Raw genomic sequence first — 20,277 nt, forward strand, 5'->3', positions numbered from 1 at the left:
ACAGGGCTGTTAGGGGGTAACTAGGGTTTAATGAAGAACATAAAGGTGGGCCCTGAACCGATAGCTTTAGTGTCCTTATGAGAAGAGACGCCAGAGAGCTCGTTCTCTGCACCCTCACACCCCAGGGAACTCCATGAGAGGACACGGCAAGAACCAGGCCACGCGCCCGCCGGGAAGAAAGGCCTCATGAGGACCCCAGCCTCCAAAACTGGGAGAAGATGAATCTCTGTGCTAGGCCCCGCAGCCTGGGGTGATCTGTCACGGCAGCCTGAGCAGATGAGGACTGCCTGCATGTTTGTATTTTATAAATGCTTTGATTGAGTCTGGGGATTTACCCTGGAGGCCTGTGGCAGCCTCAGTGGTGTGTTCTCCCTGCACTTTCTTCAAGAAGAATGTGGCCTGCCCTGCTGAGCCTCGTTCTGCCCGGGCGGTCCTGGCCAATATCAGCGCAGCAAGGGGAGGGCCTCTGTAACCAGGGCTGCTGGCTGCGGGGCTCCCCATTGGACATTGGAGCGGACATTGGAGTGTCCTTCATCCACATGACTCTTCCAGGTCCCTTGCCTCCCATTTTCCTTCCTTCCTTTCCTTCCTTTCTTCCCTTTCTTTCCTTCCTTCCTTTCCCTTCCTTCCTTCCTCTTTCTTTCCTTCTTCCTTTCCTCCCTTGCTCCCTCCCTTTTCTTTCTTCCTTCCGTGTTTCTTTCCTTCTTTTTCTTTTCTTTCTTCCTTCCTTTCTTTTTTTTCTTTCCTTTCTCCCTTTCTTTCTCCCTCCCTCCCTTTCTTCTCACTGTGTTCCCCAGGCTGGTCTTCAACTTCTGGGCTCAAGCAATCCTCTTGCCTCAGCCTCTGGTGTGGTTAGGACCACAGACACATGCCACCACACCAGGCTAATTTGTTAATTTTTTTTTGTAGAGAGAGGGTCTCACTTTGTTTCCCAGGCTGGTCTCAAACTCCTGGGCTCAAGTGATACCCCGGTTTCAGCCTAAAGTGCTGGAATTAAGGTGTGAGCCACCATGCCTGGCCCTCTCTCACCACAAGTGAACTGTTCACCCCTGCCCTCCAATCCATGTCGTTTCTGACCTCAGGCAGCTTCTCTTTCTACATAAAGTGAACCTGTCCCAAAGCTGTGCTCACTGGGCCCCCCTGCCAGGGCTGGAAAAGGCAGCAGTCCACATTTGGCTTGCACTCACATACCAAGGGCATCCATGCTTGAACCTAGACATGGTTCATTCACAGGGATGGGTGAAGGTAAACAGACTGTGGCAGGCACTAGGCACTATCAGTTTTCATAAATCTGCATACCACCTGTGACTCAGCAGTTATGCTTCTCGGAGTCTACTCAAACATGCTTGAGTCAGCCTTCCAGGAAGCCGGTACAAGGATGTTTATCACAACCTGGTCAGTAATTTTAAGAAGTAGAAAGAAACCTGAGTGTCTCTGAATTCGGTAACATCTTGACTGTAGGACATGCGAATAATACCGTGGAATATTGTGCAGCAGTTAAAAGAAATGAGGTGAAGGCCGGGTGCGGCAGCTTATGCCTATTATCTCGGCACTTTGGGAGGCCGAAGCGGGTGGACCACTTAAGGTCGGGAGTTTGAGACCGGTCTGGCCAACATGGCGAAACCCTGTCTCTACTAAAAATACAAAAATTAGCTGACCTCTGTGACAGAGTGAGACTCTGCCTCAAAAAAAAAAAAAAAAAAAAAATGAGGTGAAGCTTTAAGTTGTAACACTGATTTTGGGGTAGAACAAAGCAAGTTGCAGAATGATACCCATCTTAAGATGCTATTTGAGTGAACACACGGACCAAACAATTCTATGTTGTGTGCAAATTTAAGAAAGAGTTCTAGGCTGGGCACGGTGGCTCACAACTGTAATCCCAGCACTCTGGGAGGCTGAGGCGGATGGATCAGGAGGTCAGGAGTTCTAGACCAGCCTCGCCAATATGGTGAAACCCCATCTCTACTAAAAATACAAAAATTAGCCAGGTGTGTTGGCACGTGTCTGGAGTCCCAGCTACTCAGGAGGCTAAGGCAGGAGAATCACTTGAACCCGGGAGGCAGAGGTTGCAGTGAGCTGAGATCATGCCACTGCACTCTGGCCTGGGCGACAGAGCGAGACTCAAAATATAAATAAATAAATAAATAAAATACATAAGAGTTCTCTGCACTTTGGGAGGCCTGTAGTCCCAGCTACTCTGGAGGCTGAGGCAAGAGGATCACTTGAGCCTGGGGGGTCGAGGCTGCAGTGAGTCCTGACTGTGTCACTGAAATCCAGCCTGGGCAACAGAGTGAGACCCCATCTCAAAAAAAAGAGAAAAAAGAAAATAGAGTTGTTGCAGATGTAATTAGTTCAAGTTAAAATGAGGCCATGCTGGAGTAGGGTGGGCCTAATCCTATATAAGCGGTGACTTCTTGTTTTTTGTTTTGAGACAGGGTCTCACTCTTGCCCAGGCTGGATTGCGGTGGCTTGACCAGTCGGCGCTCTGGCTCACGTGATCCTCCTGCCTCAGCCTCCCAAGTAGCTGGGACCACAGGCATGAGCCCCCATGCAGGGCAAATTTTTATTTTTTATTATTTATTTGTTTATTTATTTATTTATTTTTGAGATAGAATCTCACCCTGTGGCCCAGGCTGGAGTGCGATAGTGCAATCTTGGCTCACTGTGATCTCTGCCTCCCGGGCTCAAGCAGTTCTCCTGCCTCAGCCTCCAGAGTAGCTGGGATTGCAGGCATGCACCATCATGCCCGGCTAATTTTTGTATTTTTAGTAGACATGGGGTTCCACCATGTTGGCCAGGCTGGTCTCAAACTCCTGACCGCAAGTGATCTGCCCGCCTTGGCCTCCCGAAGTGTTGAGATTACAGGGGTGAGCCACTGCACTCAGCCAAATTTTTAAATTTTGTGTAGAGACAGGGTTTTGCCATGTTGCCCAGGCTGGAAGTGGTGTTTTTTTTTGTTGTTGTTGTTGTTGTTTTGTTTTGTTTTGTTTTGAGACTGAGTCTCACTCTGTCGCCCAGGCTGGAGTGCAGTGGCGCGATCTTGGCTCACTGCAAGCTCCGCCTCCTGGGTTCAGGCCATTCTCCTGCCTCAGCCTCCCAAGTAGCTGGGACTACCGGCGCCCGCCACCTCTCCCGGCTAATTTGGAAGTGGTGTTTTTATAAAGGGAAATTTGGTCATCGATACACATGGAGCATGTGCTGTGAACATGAAGGCAGAGATCTCGTGACGCAGAGACAAGCCAAGGAACTCTAGCAACTGTCAGCTGAAGAACGTCGAGGTGCAAACATTAATAAAGGAGAACTTGTTTCTCATAAAGGGTTGCAGCCTGCAAGGAGGTTTGTTTGTTTGTTTGTTTTTGTATTTTTTTGAGACGGAGTCTTGCTCTGTAGCCCAGGCTGGAGTGCAGTGGTATGATCTCGGCTCACTGCAAGCTCCACTTCCTGGGTCCCGGTTCAAGCAGTTCTCCTGCCTCAGGCTCCTGAGTAGCTGGGATTACAGGCACACGCCACCATGCCCAGGTAATTTTTTTGTATTTTTAGTAGAGACGGGGTTTCACCATATTGGCCAGGCTGGTCTTGAACTCCTGACCTTGTGATCCGCCCGCTTTGGCCTCCCAAAGTGCTGCGATTACAGGCGTGAGCCACTGAGCTCGGACGGACGGAGGCTCTTCTTGTAGCCTGGGAAGCATGGCCGGCACTTGGAGGGAGGGAGGGAGGGAGGAGTAAGACAGGAATTTACTCTGAAAGGGTTGGCTGAGTATACGTGCTCAATAGGTTACAGGAGGGGCTATGAATATTCATGAAGGAATCACATATGCATGAGCATTAGGCTTACATGTATGAAAAATACAGCAACATATGACCCATATTCACTTTGGGAAGAAAACTTAACAGTTAAATGCATTATAATCAGGCCCTATACATAAAAAGGTGACATGTAGGGTACAAGCCCACGAAGTGCACATCCCCAGGAGGCCGGTCAGAACCACAGAAAGAAGACCAGGTGCCGGGTGGGTACAGTTAGTGGAGGCATCCTCAGCCTTTGATAGGACCTAGTGATGATTAGTAAGAGGGCTGGGGCGGGGAAGCAGGTGGGACACGGCCAGCCTCTGTCCTGCTGTGGCTGGGACTTGAAAATTTTGTTGTTGGTGGTGTTTTAGCCAAAAGAGGGTCTGTTAGTCTCTGTCAAAGAGTTTCAGGACTTTTAATTCAGTCTGCACCAGTGATCACCAGGAGCCAGGAGCGAGGCCTGGGACGGATACTCCTTTATAGCCTTGGCAGGACCTAATGCTGCCAACACCCTGATCTTGGGCTTCCCGCCTCCAGAGCTGTGAGACGGTACATTTCTGCGGGTTGAGGACTAAACTCTGATTTTTTTTATCTTGCCCAAATTCCTACCTAAGGCGTCTGGGGAGTCATACTTTACAAACCATACATTCTCAGTGCCACGCGTGTCCGTGTGAAGAGACCACCAAACAGGCTTTGTGTGAGCAATAAAGCTTTTTAATCACCTGGGTGCAGGCGGGCTGTGTCTGAAAAGAGTCAGCGAAAGGAGATAGGGGTGGGGCCGTTTTATAGGATTTGGGTAGGTAGTGGAAAATTACAGTCAAAGGGAGTTGTTCTCTGGCTGGCGGGGGCAGGGGACACAAGGTGCTCAGTGGGCCAGGATGAGCCAGGAGAAGGAATTTCATAAGGTAATGTCATCAGTTAAGGCAGGAACAGGCCATTTTCACTTCTTTTGTGATTCTTCAGTTACTTCAGGCCATCTGGATGTATACGTGCAGGTCACAGGGGATATGATGGCTTAGCTTGGGCTCAGAGGCCTGACACACGGCCTGTGACACAGCCCTCAGGAGGCCCTGAGAACATGTGCCAAGGAGGTTGGGTGCAGCTTGGTTTATACATTTTAAGGAAGCGTGAGACACCAATCAAATGCATTTGAGAAATACATGGATTTGGTCCAGAAAGGCAGGAAAATTTGAAGCGGTGGGGGCAGGGGGCTTCCAGGCTGTAGGTAAATTTAAACATTTTCTGGTTTACAATTGGTTGAGTTTATCTAAAGACCTGGGATTAATAGTAAGGAAATGTTCAGGTTAAGATAAAACACCCTGCTGAGCAGCACTCCGGTCCAGCACTATTACGTGGACAAGAGGCAAAGCTCCAAGGACTTAGTGTACCTGCTGCAGCAGCTGGTAGGGGCAGACTGTGATCACGGAGACAGCACTGTCCCGCAGAAAAATCATGCAAGCCACCAACGTGAGCCATGCAAGTCATTTAAACATTTCGACTAGTCATACTGAAAAAGTCAAAAGAAACCGTTGAAATTAGCTGTTTAGAGACAAAGTCTCACTCTGTCGCCCAGGCTAGAGTGCAGTGGTGCAGTCAAGATTGGTGGGAGGAAAAAGCAGGTTTTAATCGGAGACCCAGCAAAGTGAGAAGATGCCCAATTAGCGTTGTAAAGTGTCACCTTGGCTGGCGCAGTGCCTCATGCCTGTAATTCCAGCACTTTGGGAGGCCAAGGCAGGTGGATCACCTGAGGTCAGGAGTTGGAGACCAGCCTGGCCAACATGGAGAAACCCCATCTCTACTAAAAATACAAGAATTAGCCAGGCGTGGTGGCGGGCGCCTGTAATCCCAGCTACTCAGGAGGCTGAGACATGGTAATTACTTGAACTGGGAGGTGGAGGTTGCAGTGAGCCAAGATCGCGCCACTGCACTCCAGCCTGGGGTATAGAGTGAGACTGTCTCCAAAAAACAAACAAACAAAATAAATAAAGAAATAAAAAATAAAGTGCCATCTTAAAATTAAAAATTTATCCTCAAGTTTTGTGTGTTTGTTGGTTTTTGAGGCAAGATCTCACTTTGTCGTCCAGGCTGGAGTGCAGTGGTATGATCACGGCTCACTGCAGCCTGGAGCTCCCTGGGCTCAAACGATCCTCTTGCCTCAGCCTCTTCACGTGCACCACCACGCCCAGCTAATTTTTTTAAATGAATTTTGTAGAGATGGGGTCTGTGTTGCCCAGGCTGCCATCGAGTTCTTCTAGGGAAACTTGCCGTGGGCACCGTGGGGAGTGGGGTAGGGGCAGGGACTGTGTCTTGTTCCCATGGCTGTTGTGGGCAGTTGTCGGTTAGGAGGGGTGGCTGGCGAGGATGTTGGACTAATTGTTGGCGACACCCCCCCCCAAGCAGGAGGTCCCTTAATCTGCAAAGGCCCACACGCGGCGCGCTGACGACCTCCACTGCATCCGCCGGGGGCCCTCTGGGCCGCTCCCAGGCTGGCAGCCGGCTCTGCGCGCCCGCAGACACTGTCCGAGGTGCTGGGCGCCGGGGCAGGGGGCGCGCCTGTCCCGCCCCACTCGGCTGCTCGGGCCTGCCCGGGGTCTGGGCTTCCGGGAGACTCGCAAGCGCCCCACGCCTGGCGGGAACCGAGGCCCCTCCCGCGCCTGTACCCGGCGCGCAGCGGCCCGAGGCGCCTCCCGGGGGCTGGGGGCGCGGAGTCACTGGGAGGCGCCACCGGCGGGGAATTCCGCACACGCCTGCGCGGGTCCAGCGGCGGCGGGCAGGGCGGGCCCAGGGCCCCGTGACCCGAGGGGCGACAGCGCGCGGCAGGCGGCGAGCTCGGGGGCCGCAGGTGCGAGCGGGCGCGGGGAGTCTCCCGGGGAGGGGAGCGGGCTAGGATGCAGTGGGCCCCGCGGGCGGGCGGGTGGGCGGGCCGGGTCCCGGGGAGCGGCGCCTGCGTCCGGATGCCCCTCCCGGCCGCCTCTTCCTGCCGGCTCCAAGTTTCGGTTTCGCCGCCGGAGTGCCCGGTCCAGCCCCGCCCGCGGCGCCCACTGACCCTGTTCCCCGGCTGCAGGAGGGGTCGGGGTGGGGACAGCGGGCATCCCTGGGATCCTGGCGACATCTCCGGAGCGCAGAGCGCGGAGGAGCCTTTGCGCCCGGGCAGTGCTGCCCCCGGGAAGTGGCCGGGGCACGGGGGGGTGTAGTGGAAGGGGACAGCCGGACCGGGGCCTGCAGCTCCGCCCGGGAATCCTGGGCCTGCACGAATTGCAACAACGGAAAAGTGAAGCTGCAAAAACAGACTCCTAAGTTTTACGAGGGAGGCATCGCCCCTTCCGAACCGCACCGCGCAGCGTCCTCCCGACTTGGCGGAGCCGCCCGAGCGCGGGGCTCAAGGCCAGGGTGGGCACCCCTCCCGGGTGGCTGCCTGCAAGCCGGCGGGCCGGGCCCTGGGGGAGTCCAGGGCGGGAGGGGAAGGAGCTGTGCAAACATGGTGGTGGCCCTTCCCTGCCCCCACCTTGTTGACTTTGGTTGTGGTTGGGGGATGGGCTTTGATTTGGGTGGCAGTGTCTGTGCTTGGGGAAAAATGTCAGAGAAAAGACAGGAAGCGGGTTGAATGCAGCAGTGTTGGGTGCCTGGGGCGCTCTCTTGTGTCTTTCGGCCCCTAGGGCAGACGGAGGAATAAGATGCTTTAGGGGGCCGGGCGCGGTGGCTAATGCCTGTAATCCCAAAACTTTGGGTGGCCAAGGCGGGCGGATCACCCGAGGTCAGGAGTTCGAGACCAGCCTGGCCAACATGAAACCCCGTTTCTACTAAAAACACAAAAAATTAGCCGGGTGTGGTGGCGCATGCCTGTAATTCCACCTACGTGGGAGACTGAGGTGGGAGAATCGCTAAAACCCGGGAGGCGGAGGTTGCAGTGAGCTGAGATTGCCCACTGCACTCCAGCCTGGGTGAAACTGTCAAACACAAAAAAATGCTTTATGGAGGATTTTTCCAGTTTTCTGGTCTGTGGTTCCCCAGTGTTGCACTGGAGAAGGAAACACTTCGGGTGGAAAGAAATTGGCCTGGGCGGTGGGGAGTCATTGAAGGTGTTTGAGGGAGGGAGTGCCCACTGGTGGTTGCTTCAGGTAGAGTGTGGAGGGGAGGAGGTACGGTGGGGGCCAGGGCTTGGCTGTGGCAGGGGTAGGGGAGTTTTAAACTTTCCTTCTACTCTGAAGGAGAGAGAATTTTAGTCTCTGGAATAAAAGGGCAGCAGACCTGGAGAAAAGGGATGCAAATTGTCCCATACACATATTGGGAACCTCATCAAAGAGAAGACTGCAGAAGACAGATGATTGATGTTTTTATGACATTGGGACAGGGGCTTGGGGCTGGAGAGGGGAGGTGTGCAGGGTTGTCTTGTTGTGCAGATAATCACTCAGGTGATCTCAGAGCTGCTCTCAGAGGAAGTGGTGAGGCCACAGGCACTCCTCTTGTGTGTCCCTGGGACCGTTCCTAGATCCCTCTAGGCAGATAATGGGGCCTCAGAGAGAGCTTCTGCTCCGTTCTGCTGTTTCGTGATGTGGATTTCCTTTACAGCCTTTTACAAAAGGACAGCTTCCCAGAACTGCTCCTGAGTATGTGGTTGCTCTGAATAGCCATCTCAAAATTGACCACAGAGTCTGTTGTGGGGTGGCATAGATTAGTCTCCCACACAGGTCAAGCCAGGGAACCCCACCCAGTGTCTCTGTCCCTCGTTCAGGCCCGGCCTGAGTGAGCCCACCCCGGTGGGAGGAGAGGGCAGGGCCAGGGCAGGGAGGGGGCCTGAGTGTCCTCCTGGCTGCTGAAGGCACCACTCAGCTGCCGCTCCGGCCACTGCCCCAATGGAGTTCTTTGGTTCGAAGCCAGCAGAAGAAGGTGGTGGGTGGGCCAGTGTGCCCTGAGGCTTCTTACTGGGGAGGGAGAGAGTCAGGTCCTCCACTGTTAGGTGGCCAAGCGCCCAAACGCCATCTCCACTCTCACCCTGGATGTAGGAAGTGACCCTGGAGGCCAGGGATGCTGGCCTGAGTCCTGGCCTTGGTCTGGACTGGCTGTAACCATCACCTTGGTTCGATGCCATCCACCACAGAGGCTGTCCTGAGGGCAGGTGGTCAGTGCAGAGTGGGGCGCTTCGTGGACTGCAGCCTCCCCCCATTACTAGGAATCTGACTGCCAGCCCAGTAGCCCTGGGCTGCCTGCTCAGGCCCCATCACCTGCGGGGCAGGTGCTCTAGTCCCCTTAAGAGGATGAGGAGGGTGAGGCATCAGCAGGCTGAGCACCTTGCTCAGGGCAGGCCGTGTGACCCTGCTGAACAGCGTGCGACCCACGCCTGCCTGGAGCGTCCCCTATCCCCACCCGGCCCAACCCATGTTCTCAGCAGCAGAGATGGTTCTAGGCTGACTGAGTGAGGGACCAGGGCAGAGACTGCAAAAGCTTAAGAGCCAAGGGGCAGCAGAGAGCGGAGAGGGGCTGGGCTTGGGCTGGGCTTGGGCCGTGCTCCTGTTGGGTTTCGATTAGCCAGGGGACTAGCTGGGCTGCTGTGATTTCACTTTCCCAGAAAATGAAACTGAAGCCGTGGTCACATGACAGGAGATGTGGTATATAGCGGGCTGCCGGCGACTCCTGCTCTTGCTTCTGGATCTGCAGGCCAGTCCCAGCAGGACCCATGGAGTGTCCTTCGTGCCAGCATGTCTCCAAGGAGGAAGCCCCCAGGTTCTGCAGCCAGTGTGGAGAGAGGCTGCCTCCTGCAGCCCCCATAGCAGGTGAGGCCCGGGGGTGCTGGTGGAGGCTGGGGCAGTGGGGGCCCCTGGAGATGTCTCACCTCCCTTCCAGGAAATGGAAACCCTGGGCAGCAGGCAGCCCAGGTGGGGCCGAGGTCCTCTGTGGCTACTGAGGCTCTGTGGCTCTGAATAGCCATCTCAAAAGTGACCACAGAGTCTGTTGTGGGGTGGCATAGATTAGTCTCCCACACAGGTCAAGCCAGGGAACCACCACCCAGTGCCTCCGTCCCTCGTTCAGGCCCAGCCTGAGTGAACCCACCCCAGTGGGAGGAGAGGGCAGGGCCAGGGCAGGGAGGGGACAAAACAAGAAGTTTTGTCGGGGTCCTTGCTGGAGATTCCTGCTTTTGAAAAGTTTCAGTTTCATTTCCTAGAGAGAGCTCACGGTTTTTCCTCCCCTTGGGAACGAGAAGTGTCGGGCTGAGCTGAGGGCTTTGTAGAGGGTTTCAGAGGATGCTGCAGGGAAGCAGAGTTTGAGGCTTTGCAGGGGTTGAGAGCTCTGCCTGGGTTAGTTTGTTGGGGGGCTGTGAGGGGGCCCCAGGACCTGCCCAGGCACCTCCCTGGCTTAGGAGGCCGGTGGAGAGACGGGAGCGGGGCAGTGTCAGGCAGGCCTTGCCTGCTGACCATCTTGAGTCCATCCTCAATTTTGTTGGCTTCTGGGGCCTCAGACTGGTTCCCCTCCTCCGGGGTTTTAAACACCAACCCTATAATTAGCAGCCCACAGACCTTCAGCCTTTCTGTGTCCAAAGCCCAGCCCCACCTCCACTGGTGAGGGCACCTCATTCTTCCAGCTGCCTCTGTCGGACTCATCACCCTGGGGCCCTCTCCTTTCTCCATGCCTCACATGCAGAGGGCCCTGCCGGTCTCCCCACCTCCACGCTGCATGCTGCCTTCCTGCTTCCTGCTCAGCACAGCAGACAGTCAAACCACAGACCCCCTTACAAGATCCGCCCCTGCCCCCGCTGTAACTCAGGACAAGCAGGAGCTCTTACGGTGGCCACAAGGTCCTACATAGACAGCTGCCCACCCCATTCCTCTTGGCTCCCTCTTCTGCCCCCAGAGCCCACCACCTTCTGGCCTTTCCTGGATACACTAGGTGTGCTTCCATCACAGGGCCTTTGCACCACTCTTCCCCAGACGGCAGCCCAGCTCCCTCCTTCCCCTTTTTCAGTCTTTGCCCAGCTGCTTGCCATGGGGTCTCTCCGATGTTGTCCTTCAAGGGTGTGAGCCCCAGTCCTTCCATGTTCTTTTTTTTTTTTTTTTTAGAGGGAGTTTTTTTGCTCTCGTTGCTCTGGATGGAGTGCAGTGGTGCGATCTCGGCTCACTGCAACATCTGCCTCCCGGGTTCAAGTGATTCTTCTGCCTCAGCCTCCCAAGTAGCTGAGACTACTGGCACCCACCACCACCCCCGGCTAATTTTTGTATTTTTAGTAGAGACGGGGTTTCACCATGTTGGTCAGGCTGGTTTTGAACTCCTGACCTCAGGTGATCCACCCGTCTTGGCCTCACAAAGTGCTGGGATTATAGGCGTCAGCCACCACGCCCAGCCTAAGGGCTCCACTTCTATTAATAGTGCGGAGAGCACTGGTAGTGCGCAGCATGAACTATTTCTAGAGGCATGCAAAGCAAATGCACTTGAGACTCCTAATTCACCACTTGTAAGAGGCCAGGAATTTGGTGACTCTGTACATGATGCTTTTGAACATTTATCGAAAACGAAGAAATACAGTGATGCTGGCTGGTTGCCCCCAGCATCACTGAGAAAGTGGTGAAAAGGATGAACTCAGGGATTCAATGTCTGGGCTGCAGCTCTGCATAAATGATCTGAGAGTTTCTTAGTGTGCCCTGGGTCAGAATCTTCTCTCCTGTAGCCACAGGGTTGAAATTGTAGAAAATCGAGCACCAGCTCTCACGTGATTAGCTAAGTTAAAACGAAAGCTGAGCTCCCAGGCATGCAGGGCGTCTGCTGTTAAAGTGGGGGCACTTAAGCCGGATGCCATGGTTCACACCTACAACCCCAGCATGTTTGCAGGCCGAGGTGGGAAGATCACTTGAGCCTAGGTGTTTGAGACCAGCCTGGGCAATGTAGAAAGACTCCATCTCTGTATTAAAAGAAAAAAAAGTGAGGACATTGGGTGGCAAAGGAAGGGATCCTTCAAGTTGGGATGGGGACATGGGAAGCCCCTGGCCAGGCTGGAGACATTGAGTTGCAAATGATATAAAGTTGGGTCAGGTTGAGTGTGGGCCCACTAGCAGACATTATGCATTTCATGTTGCAGCTGGTAGAGTTAGGAAGGCCTCTGAGTCTTTGTTTGGTTGGCTGAAACATGGATCAAAAGGTGGCCCACCTTGCTAGGCGTGGTGGTTCACGCCTGTAATCCCAGCACTTTGGGAGGCTGAGGTGAGTAGATCGCTTGAGCCCAGGAGTTCAAGAGCAGCCTAGGCAACATGGCCGAGCCCCATCTCTACAAAAAAAAAAACAAAAAACAAAAAAAAACAAGAATTAGCCGGAGCAGGAGGATCACTTGAGCCTGGGAAGTCAAGGCTGCAGTAAACCATGATTGTCCCACTGCACTCCAGCCTGGGTGACAGAGTGAGACCCTGTCTTAAAAGAAAAAAAAAAAGCCTTACAGTGGCCTCTCAGTGCTCAAGTGAAAAGAAGAGTCTCTTGCCTCTCACTTTATTTTTTAAATTTTTTTTTCTTTGTTTTGAGACAGAGTCTTGCTCTGTCACCCAGGCTGGAGTGCAGTAGTGCCATATCAGCTCACTGCAACCTTCACCTCCCAGGTTCAAGCGATATTCCTGCCTCAGCCTCCCAAGTAGCGGGGATTACAGGCATGAGGCACCATCCTCAGCTATTTTTTATATTTTTGGTAGAGACGGCGTTTCACCATGTTGGCCAGGTTGGTCTCAAACTCCTGACCTCAAGTGATCCGGCCACCTTGGCCTCTCAAAGTGCTGGGATTACAGGTGTGAGCCACCCACCGCACCTGGCCTCACGTCTCTCACTTTAAATCAAGAGTTAGACATGATTAAGCTTCTTGAGGAAGGCATGTTGAAAGCTGAGATAGGCTGATAGCTAGGCCTCTTGCACCAAATGGTTAGCCAAGTTGTAAGGGCAAAGGAGAAGTTTTTGAAAGAAATTAAAAGTGCCCCCAGCACTTTGGGAGGCTGAGGTGGGTGGATCACTTGAAGTCAGGAGTTCGAGACCAGCCTGGCCAATGTGGTGAAACCCCGTCTCTACTAAAAATGCAAAAATTAGCTGGGTGTGGTGGCTCATGCCTGTAATCCCAGCTTCTTGGGAGGCCGAGGCACAAGAATTGCTTGAACCCAGGAGACAGAGGTTGCAGTGAGCTGAGATCGTGCCACTGCAGTCCAGCCTGGGTGACAACAGCGAGACTCTGTCTCAAAAAAAAAAAAAAAAAAAAGAGAGACCATCCTGGCCAATATGGTGAAACCCCGTCTCTACTAAAAATACAAAAATTAGCTGGGCGTGGTGGCATGTACCTGTAGTCCCAGCCACTCGGGAGGCTGAGGCAGGAGAGAATCACTTGAACCCGGGAGGTGGAGGTTGCAGTGAGCCGAGATCACGCCACTGCACTCTAGCCTGGCAACAGAGTGAGACTCCATCTCAAAAAAGAAAAAAAGTGCTACTTCAATGAACACACAAATGATTAGAGAGTGAAACAGCCTTATTGCTGATATGGAGAGAGTTTGCGATGTCTGGAGAGATCAAACCAGTCAAAACATTCCCTTAAACCACATCCGAATCCACAGTAAAGCCCTAACTCTCCTGTAGCCACAATTCCACACAGGCTGACAGAGTTGAGGAAGCTGCAGAGAAGATCTTGAAGCTAGCAGAGACTGGTTTATGAGGTTTTAGGAAAGCAGTCATCTCCATAACATAAAAGTGCAAGGTGAAGCAGCGAGTGCTGCTGGAGAAGCTGCAGTAAGTTCTCCAGAAGATCTGGCTAAGGTTATTGATGGAGGTGGCTCTACTCAACAGCAGATTTTCTTTTTTTATTTTTTGAGACAGGGTCTTGGTCTGTCTCCCAGGTTGGAGTGCAGTAGCTGGTCCTCGGCTCACTGCAACCTCTGCCTCCCAGGTTCAAGTGATTCTCCTGCCTCAGCCTCCCAAGTAGCTGGGATTACAGGTGTGTGCCACCACATCTGGCTAATTTTGTATTTTTTATTAGAGACAGGGTTTCTCCATATTAGCATTGTTGGTCTCCAACTCCTGACCTCAAGTGATCCCCCTGCCTCTGCCTCCCAAAGTGCTGGGGCTATAGGCACGAACCATTGCACCTGGCCAATTTTATTCTTTTTTAAGGCCGAGTAGTATTCCATTATGTATATGTACCACATTTTCTTCATCGTCCATTGTTGGATAGTTGGTGGATTCCATATCTTGGCTATTGTGAATGGTGCTACGGTGAGCATGGGTGTACGTGGCAGGATCACTGGAGCCCAGGAGGTCAAGGCTGCAGTGAGCCGTGATCATACCACTGCACTCCAGCCTAGGTCGACAGTGAGACCCTGTCTCAGAAAAAAAAAAAAAAGCAGTACTGCATCCCTGGAAGGACTGCAGGGATTAGTGCCACCACCAAGCACTCCAAAGATGCAGGGGTGGGGATTCCCATTCACCTCCCCTATTTGGCCTTTGTGGAAGACGGGTGGATCTTGGGAATGAAAATGATTGATCGTAAGCTTAACCAAATGGTGACTTCTCAGCCTCCATAGTCGTGTGAGCCAATTCTCCTAATACATCCTCTCTCATCCATCTGTTTTTCTATCTATCCATTCATCCATCCATCATCCATCCGTCCATCCATCCATTTATTTGTCTGTCTATCTATCTGTCATCTGTCTTCTATCAATTATCCATCCATCCATTCATCCATGTACCTATCCATCCATCTTATCTATCTATCCTATCTATCCATCTATCTATAAGTCTGTATTAGGGTTCTCTAGAGGGACAGAACTAATAGGATCTATGTCTGTATGAAAGGGAGCGTATTATGGAGAATTGGCTCACGCAATCACAAGGTGAAGTCCCATGATAGGCTGTCTGCAAGCTGGGAAAGAAAGAAGCCAGTAGTTGCTCATTCTGAGTCCAAAAGCCTCAAAAGCAGGGAAGCCGACAGTGTAGCCTTCAGTCCGTGGCCGAAGACCTGAGATCCCCCTGGCAACCCACTGGCATAAGTCCAAGATTTCAAAGGCCAAAGAACCTGGAGTCTGATGTCCAAGGGCAAGAGGAATGTGAGGAAGCATCCAGCATAGGAGGAAGATGAAAGCCAGAAGACTCAGTGAGCCAGCTTACCCCACCTTCTGCCTGCTTTGTTCTAGCCACCCTGGCAGCTGACTGGATGGTGCCCACCCACATTGAGGGTGGGTCTTCCTCTCCCAGTCCATTGACTCAAATGTCAGTCTCCTCTGACAACACCCTCACAGACACACCCAGAACAATACTTTACCAACTATCTAGGCATCCTTCAACCCAATCAAATTGACACCTGATATTAACCATCACACCGTCTATCAATCCATCTACCCTATCTGTCCACCTACCCTATCTATCTATCCACCTATCCATCTATCCTATCTATCCATCTATCTATCTATCTAACCTATGTGTCCATCCATTCATCTATTCTATCTATCCATCCATCTATTCTATCCATCCATCCATCCTATCTTTCTATTCATCCATTCATCTATCCATCTATTCTATCTGTCCATCCATCTATACTATCTATCCGTCCATCTATCCTATCTGTTTATCTATCTATCTATCATCTATCTAATCATCTGTCTATCCATTCATCTAGCTTATCTATCTATTCATCCATCCATCTATCCATCCATCCATTCATCTGTTCTATCTATGTATCTATCTATGTATCCATCCCTTCATCTATCCCATCTTATCTATCCATCCATCCATCCATCCATGTATCTACCTATCTACCTGTCTACCTACCTACCTACATATTCTATAGTTCTGCTCTCTGGATAACCCTGTTCTATACTGTGAGTATTTAATGAGTTAACATGTACATTGTTTAGGAAGTGCTAGTTAAGTATGTCTCTTATTTCTGAATCCAGCTACTTATTTTTATGATTATAAAAATGTAAATGCTGGTTGGCAAATGACCCACATGTTACAAGAGGACATAAAATAGCACGAAGTTTCCTCACCCTGGGCCAGGACTGTCACATTCCCCAGAGCAACACTGTAAACTGGTGTGTCCTCTTCTAGACATCTCGTCTGCGTGAACGTGTGCGCATACACACACGTTAATGTGAGTGGCAGCTCATGCCCTGCCCATGCCTTGCTATTTTCATGTACAGTGGCTGAGGCCTCTAGTGGAGGACGCACCTCAGCAGCCTCCCTGGCTCTGCCACCCAGCAGGGCCTGACTCAGCAACAGGCCTGTCCTGGGCGCTTCTCTTGTCCCGCTGTTTTGCCGTGACACAGGCTGCTGGACTGCATGCTTGCACGGAGACCTTGCCCTCTGAGCCAGGCTGGCCATCTAGAGGACAGATTCCCAGCCACTAGCCTGCTGGCTTCAGGCTGGCACATTTACAATGCAAATCTCTTCAAATCCCCTGCACAAAGCTTCTCTGGCCACTCACTGGCAATGTCTCTGTGGTCCTGCCTTCTAGATTTCTACTCAGATTCTCTCCAGCATTCAGAATGATTGATCTTGTCAATCTGCGCCAGTCGTTGGGTGGAAATGGCACTAGGGGGCTCCGTTCTGATTTCCTTCATCAGTAGGCATGGCAGGCATCTCTTTGGAAGTTAAGAAACCACTTGTATGTGTACTTCCTTGAACGGCCTGTCTTTCTTTAGGGATGCTCGTTTTGCTTTGGTTGGTCCTTGTGGTTGTTGGGACTGTTTATACTGGGCACAGCCTGAAACCCAGCTCTCCTAGGCTTGCTCAGCAAGAGAAACGTGCTGGGCCACCATTGCCCAAGTCCAGGCTTGAGGAGTTCAAGTGTATTAGGGCTCTGCTCCATTTCTCTGATCCTGACAGCTCTGCCCTTCTCCACTGCCAGCTTTGTCTGCAGGTGGAGAACAGACAGTGGTTTCCCAGCACCACCTCATGGTCTTTCCAGGATGCACTGAATGGCAGAAACTCCAGTAAGGGTCCAGAAGTATGGATGCTTCCATACTTCTTGCTGGTTGGCCCTTCCCTTAGTCAATCACTAGTGACAGGGTAAATATCGGCCCTGATTGGATTAGGCTAGTCAGGGCTCGCCCCTGGTGGGAGGGTAGGTTGGTGGGAGGGGCAGGCTCAGAATCCCTGGTGTAGGTGAAACATCAGCTCTCAAAAGATGGGGCCTTGGGCCACCTGTTGCAGGTCTTTCTCCAGCTCTTACTTTCTGGCTGTGATGTTTCTTGTGTGTCTATGTATGTAGACGTTTAGAGGATTTGTTATCAGTTTTGAGTCCTGCTAAGGAACTTCACAAATTCTTGAGCTCTTGGCTACGCCAACACTGGGTACTCAAAGGGAAAAAGGTCTGTGTGGTCCCTGCCCTCCAGATCTCAGAGGAGGAGAGGGCAGTGACGAAACCAGGTGCTGGAAACGGGCGTGGGGATGAAGTGTCCAGACGGGGGCGCAGCTGGGACTGGCTTGGGGCCTTGGAGAAGGGTCTGTGGGGATCAGGCAGAGAGAAGGTTCTGTACAGAAAAGCAGGCTTGGCCTGGCACCATCTGGAGTGTGTGTCAGGGAGAGGTGGGGTCGTCCAGACCCAGGATTGAAAACAGGGACTCCTTGAAGGGTGTTTTCGACCATTTTCTGTTGCCATGAGTACCCGAGCCTGGGTAATTGAAAAAGAAAAGGCCAGGTGTGGTGGCTCAAGCCTGTAATCCCAGCACTTTGGGAGGCTGAGGTGGGCGGATCATGAGGTCAGGAGTTCAAGACCAGCCTGACCAACATGGTGAAACCCCGTCTCTACTAAAAATACAAAAAAATTAGCTGGGTGTGGTGGCGCATGCCTGTAATCCCAGCTACTCCAGAGGCTGAGGCAGGAGAATTGCTTGAACCCAGGAGGCGGAGGTTGCAGTGAGCTGAGATTGCACCACTGCACTCCAGCCCGGTGCGACAGAGTGAGACTCCGTCTTAAAAAAAAAAAAAAGAAAAGAAAAGAAAAAGAAAAGAGGCTGAGTGGGGTGGCTCACACCTGTAATCCCAGCACTTTGAGAGTCCAAGACGGGTGGATCACGAGGTCAGGAGTTCAAGACCATCCTGGCCAAGATGCTGAAACCCCCGTCTCTACTAAAAACACAAAAATTAGCCGGGTGTGGTGGCATGCACCTGTAATCCCAGCTACTTGGGAGGCCGAAGCAGGAGAATTGCTTGAACCTGGGAGGCAGAGGTTGCTGTGAGCTGAGATTGCGCCCCTGCACTCCAGCCTGGGTGACAGAGCAGGACTCCGTCTCAAAAATAAAATAAAATAAAAAAAGAAAAAGAGAAAAGAGGTTTATTTAGCTCACAGTTCCGCAGACTGAGAAGTTCAGGGCCTGGCCCTGGCTTCTGGTGAGGGCTTTTGTGCCGTGTCACAACATGGCAGAGTAGGCCGACGGGGATGCTGACAGCTGTGAAAGACGAAGCCTGATGGGGCATCTTGGCTTCGTAACAACCCACCTGGCGGGTGCTAATCCATTCCTGAGGGGAGTAAACCAGCCTCTCAAGAGTGAGAACCCATGACCGCAAACGGCACCAAGCCATTCGTGAGGGAATCGCCCTCATGACCCGCAGACCTCCCCCCAGCCCTGCCTCCCAGCACTGGCACACTGGGGATCAACGTGAGTTTTGATGGGGACGGACAAAGTACGTCCACACCACAGTGAAGGCTAGAGTGAGTGTGGGGGGCTGGCAGAGCGGGTGCTCCATGCTGTCTGCATATGGCAGCTCTGCATGGGTGAGAATCTGGAGGCAGAGCAGCTGGGCGGGCAGATGCCTTAGTGCCAGGACGAGGGAAGCAGTGGGAGACCCCTGGGCCGCCACTGGGAGAGTGCCCACCCTGGGGAAGACAGGAGGAATGTCTACAGTAGGGGAGGAAAGCATAACAGGCTCTGTTTTAGAGGTGCCCAAGGTGCGCTGACATCCTAGTACAGAGTCAGGTGAATCCACTCATCTGGACATTGGGAGGAAGGGGCTGGATGCTAGGACGGCGCAGTCTTTCTGTCTGATTCACCCCTTGTTGTGCTGCAACGGGGGTCCCTGGTTCCCTCCTACCCACCTAGAGCAGAACCCCTACCCTGCTCACGTCAGCAGGCCCAATGCAGGACCTCGGAGGGAGAACAGGGTGAATCTCTCCATGCACTCGTGGGCAGGATTTCTGTTTTTCCTTCCTAACACTCACTTGCGTCTCTCTGAGATCTGACCGTTCCTTCATCTGCTGTTACAGATTCTGAGAACAATAACCCCACAATGGCGTCGGCCCCGGAGGGTGAAATGGAGTGTGGGCAGGAGCTGAAGGAGGAAGAGGGCCTGTGCTTGTTCCCGGGCTCAGACAGTTGGCAAGAAACCCCCGACAAGCCCTGTTCTGATGCCTCCTGGACCGTCCAAGAAGTGAGTGCACCATCCCGGCTCCCCTCTCCCCCCCGCTCACTCTGCCCAGGAAAATCCCACCGCACAGCTGCCCAGCTGGCCCCCGAAAATGCCACCACGGCCCAGCCCATTGAACCTGCCCAGGGGGCAGCAGCAGAGCTGCCCCTTCTGCACCTGATTCATCTCTGGCTGGAGTCTGTGGGTTCCAGACCCCCTGGGGCCTCCACCTTCTTTTTCTTTTCTTTTTTTTTTTTTGAGACAGAGTTTCGCTTTTGTTGCCCACGTTGGGGTGCAGTGGTGCGATCTCGGCTCACTGCAGCCTCCATCTCCTGGTTTCAAGCGATTCTCCTGCCTCAGCCTCCCAAGTAGCTGGGACTACAGGCCTGCACCACCACGACCAGCTAATTTTTTGTATTTAGTAGAGATAGGGTTTCACCATGTTGGTCAGGTTGGTCTCAAACTCCTGACCTCAGGAGATCCATCCACCTCAGCCTCCCAAAGTGCTGGGATTACAGGCGTGAGCCACTGCGCCCGGCCTCCGCCTTCCTTTTCTTTCTACCAGACCCAATACACGTGTGTCTCCCAGAAGCTGTGGCTGGGGGTGGGGCCTGAGCTTCTGCCGTGTGTATCTGTGTCCCAAGCTTCTGTGGGTCTCTTTGCATTGAGGGTGCAAGCTCAGAGGTGCCTTGTAGCTTCGGGGCAGGGACCTGAACGTCCGCTGGGTGCGTGTCTTATGCTTCTGTAGGCCTCTGCATTGAGGGTGCATGCCCAGAGGGGCTTTGAAGCTTTGGGTGTGGGGTGGGTGCTCTGGAAACGTGCTGGCTGGCAGGTTGCCCTTCTTGGAAGGGTGTGGCTGAGCCACCTTTTGGCTCCCTCTGGCCTCAAACAGCCCCTTAAGCATTAGACACCAAGAGAATGTGTCCTTGGTAAGATTCCCAGTTGGAGCACTAGGCGAGGCTTTCGAGGGGAGCATCCTGGACATGTTCAAGGAGAATGGTTGGAAGAGAAGGGCTCCCGGGCTCTAGCGCAGCCTGGGAAGACCCAGAGGGCAGTGTCAGCTCCGGGGTTTCTTGCTGGGCACGGAGAAGGGGAAGCGGTCTTTCTATGTCTGCACTGGGGCTGGCTTTCTGTCTGTTGTTC

At 52.8% G+C, this 20,277-nt stretch overlaps 1 protein-coding gene across 3 annotated transcripts in view; it reads left to right on the forward strand.

Annotated features, from left to right (window-relative positions):
- Positions 1-6,529: 6,529 nt before the first annotated feature.
- The window catches only part of RNF213 (ring finger protein 213), a 135,229-nt gene continuing 121,481 nt past the window's right edge, over positions 6,530-20,277 (forward strand). For 2 of the 3 annotated variants that reach the window (XM_054535867.2, XM_063718332.1), the window contains exons 1-3: positions 6,530-6,631; positions 9,356-9,560; positions 18,995-19,158. In XM_054535867.2, coding sequence (XP_054391842.2) covers positions 9,464-9,560; positions 18,995-19,158 — 261 coding nt within the window. In that variant the 5' untranslated portion in view covers positions 6,530-6,631; positions 9,356-9,463. Of the gene's footprint in view, positions 6,632-6,815; positions 7,180-9,355; positions 9,561-18,994; positions 19,159-20,277 lie in introns of those variants that run through there. The other variant, XM_063718331.1, reaches the window with a different exon arrangement.

Source organism: Pongo abelii, chromosome 19 (genome assembly GCF_028885655.2).
Source record: "Pongo abelii isolate AG06213 chromosome 19, NHGRI_mPonAbe1-v2.0_pri, whole genome shotgun sequence".
In the NCBI taxonomy this organism is placed as follows: domain Eukaryota; kingdom Metazoa; phylum Chordata; class Mammalia; order Primates; family Hominidae; genus Pongo; species Pongo abelii.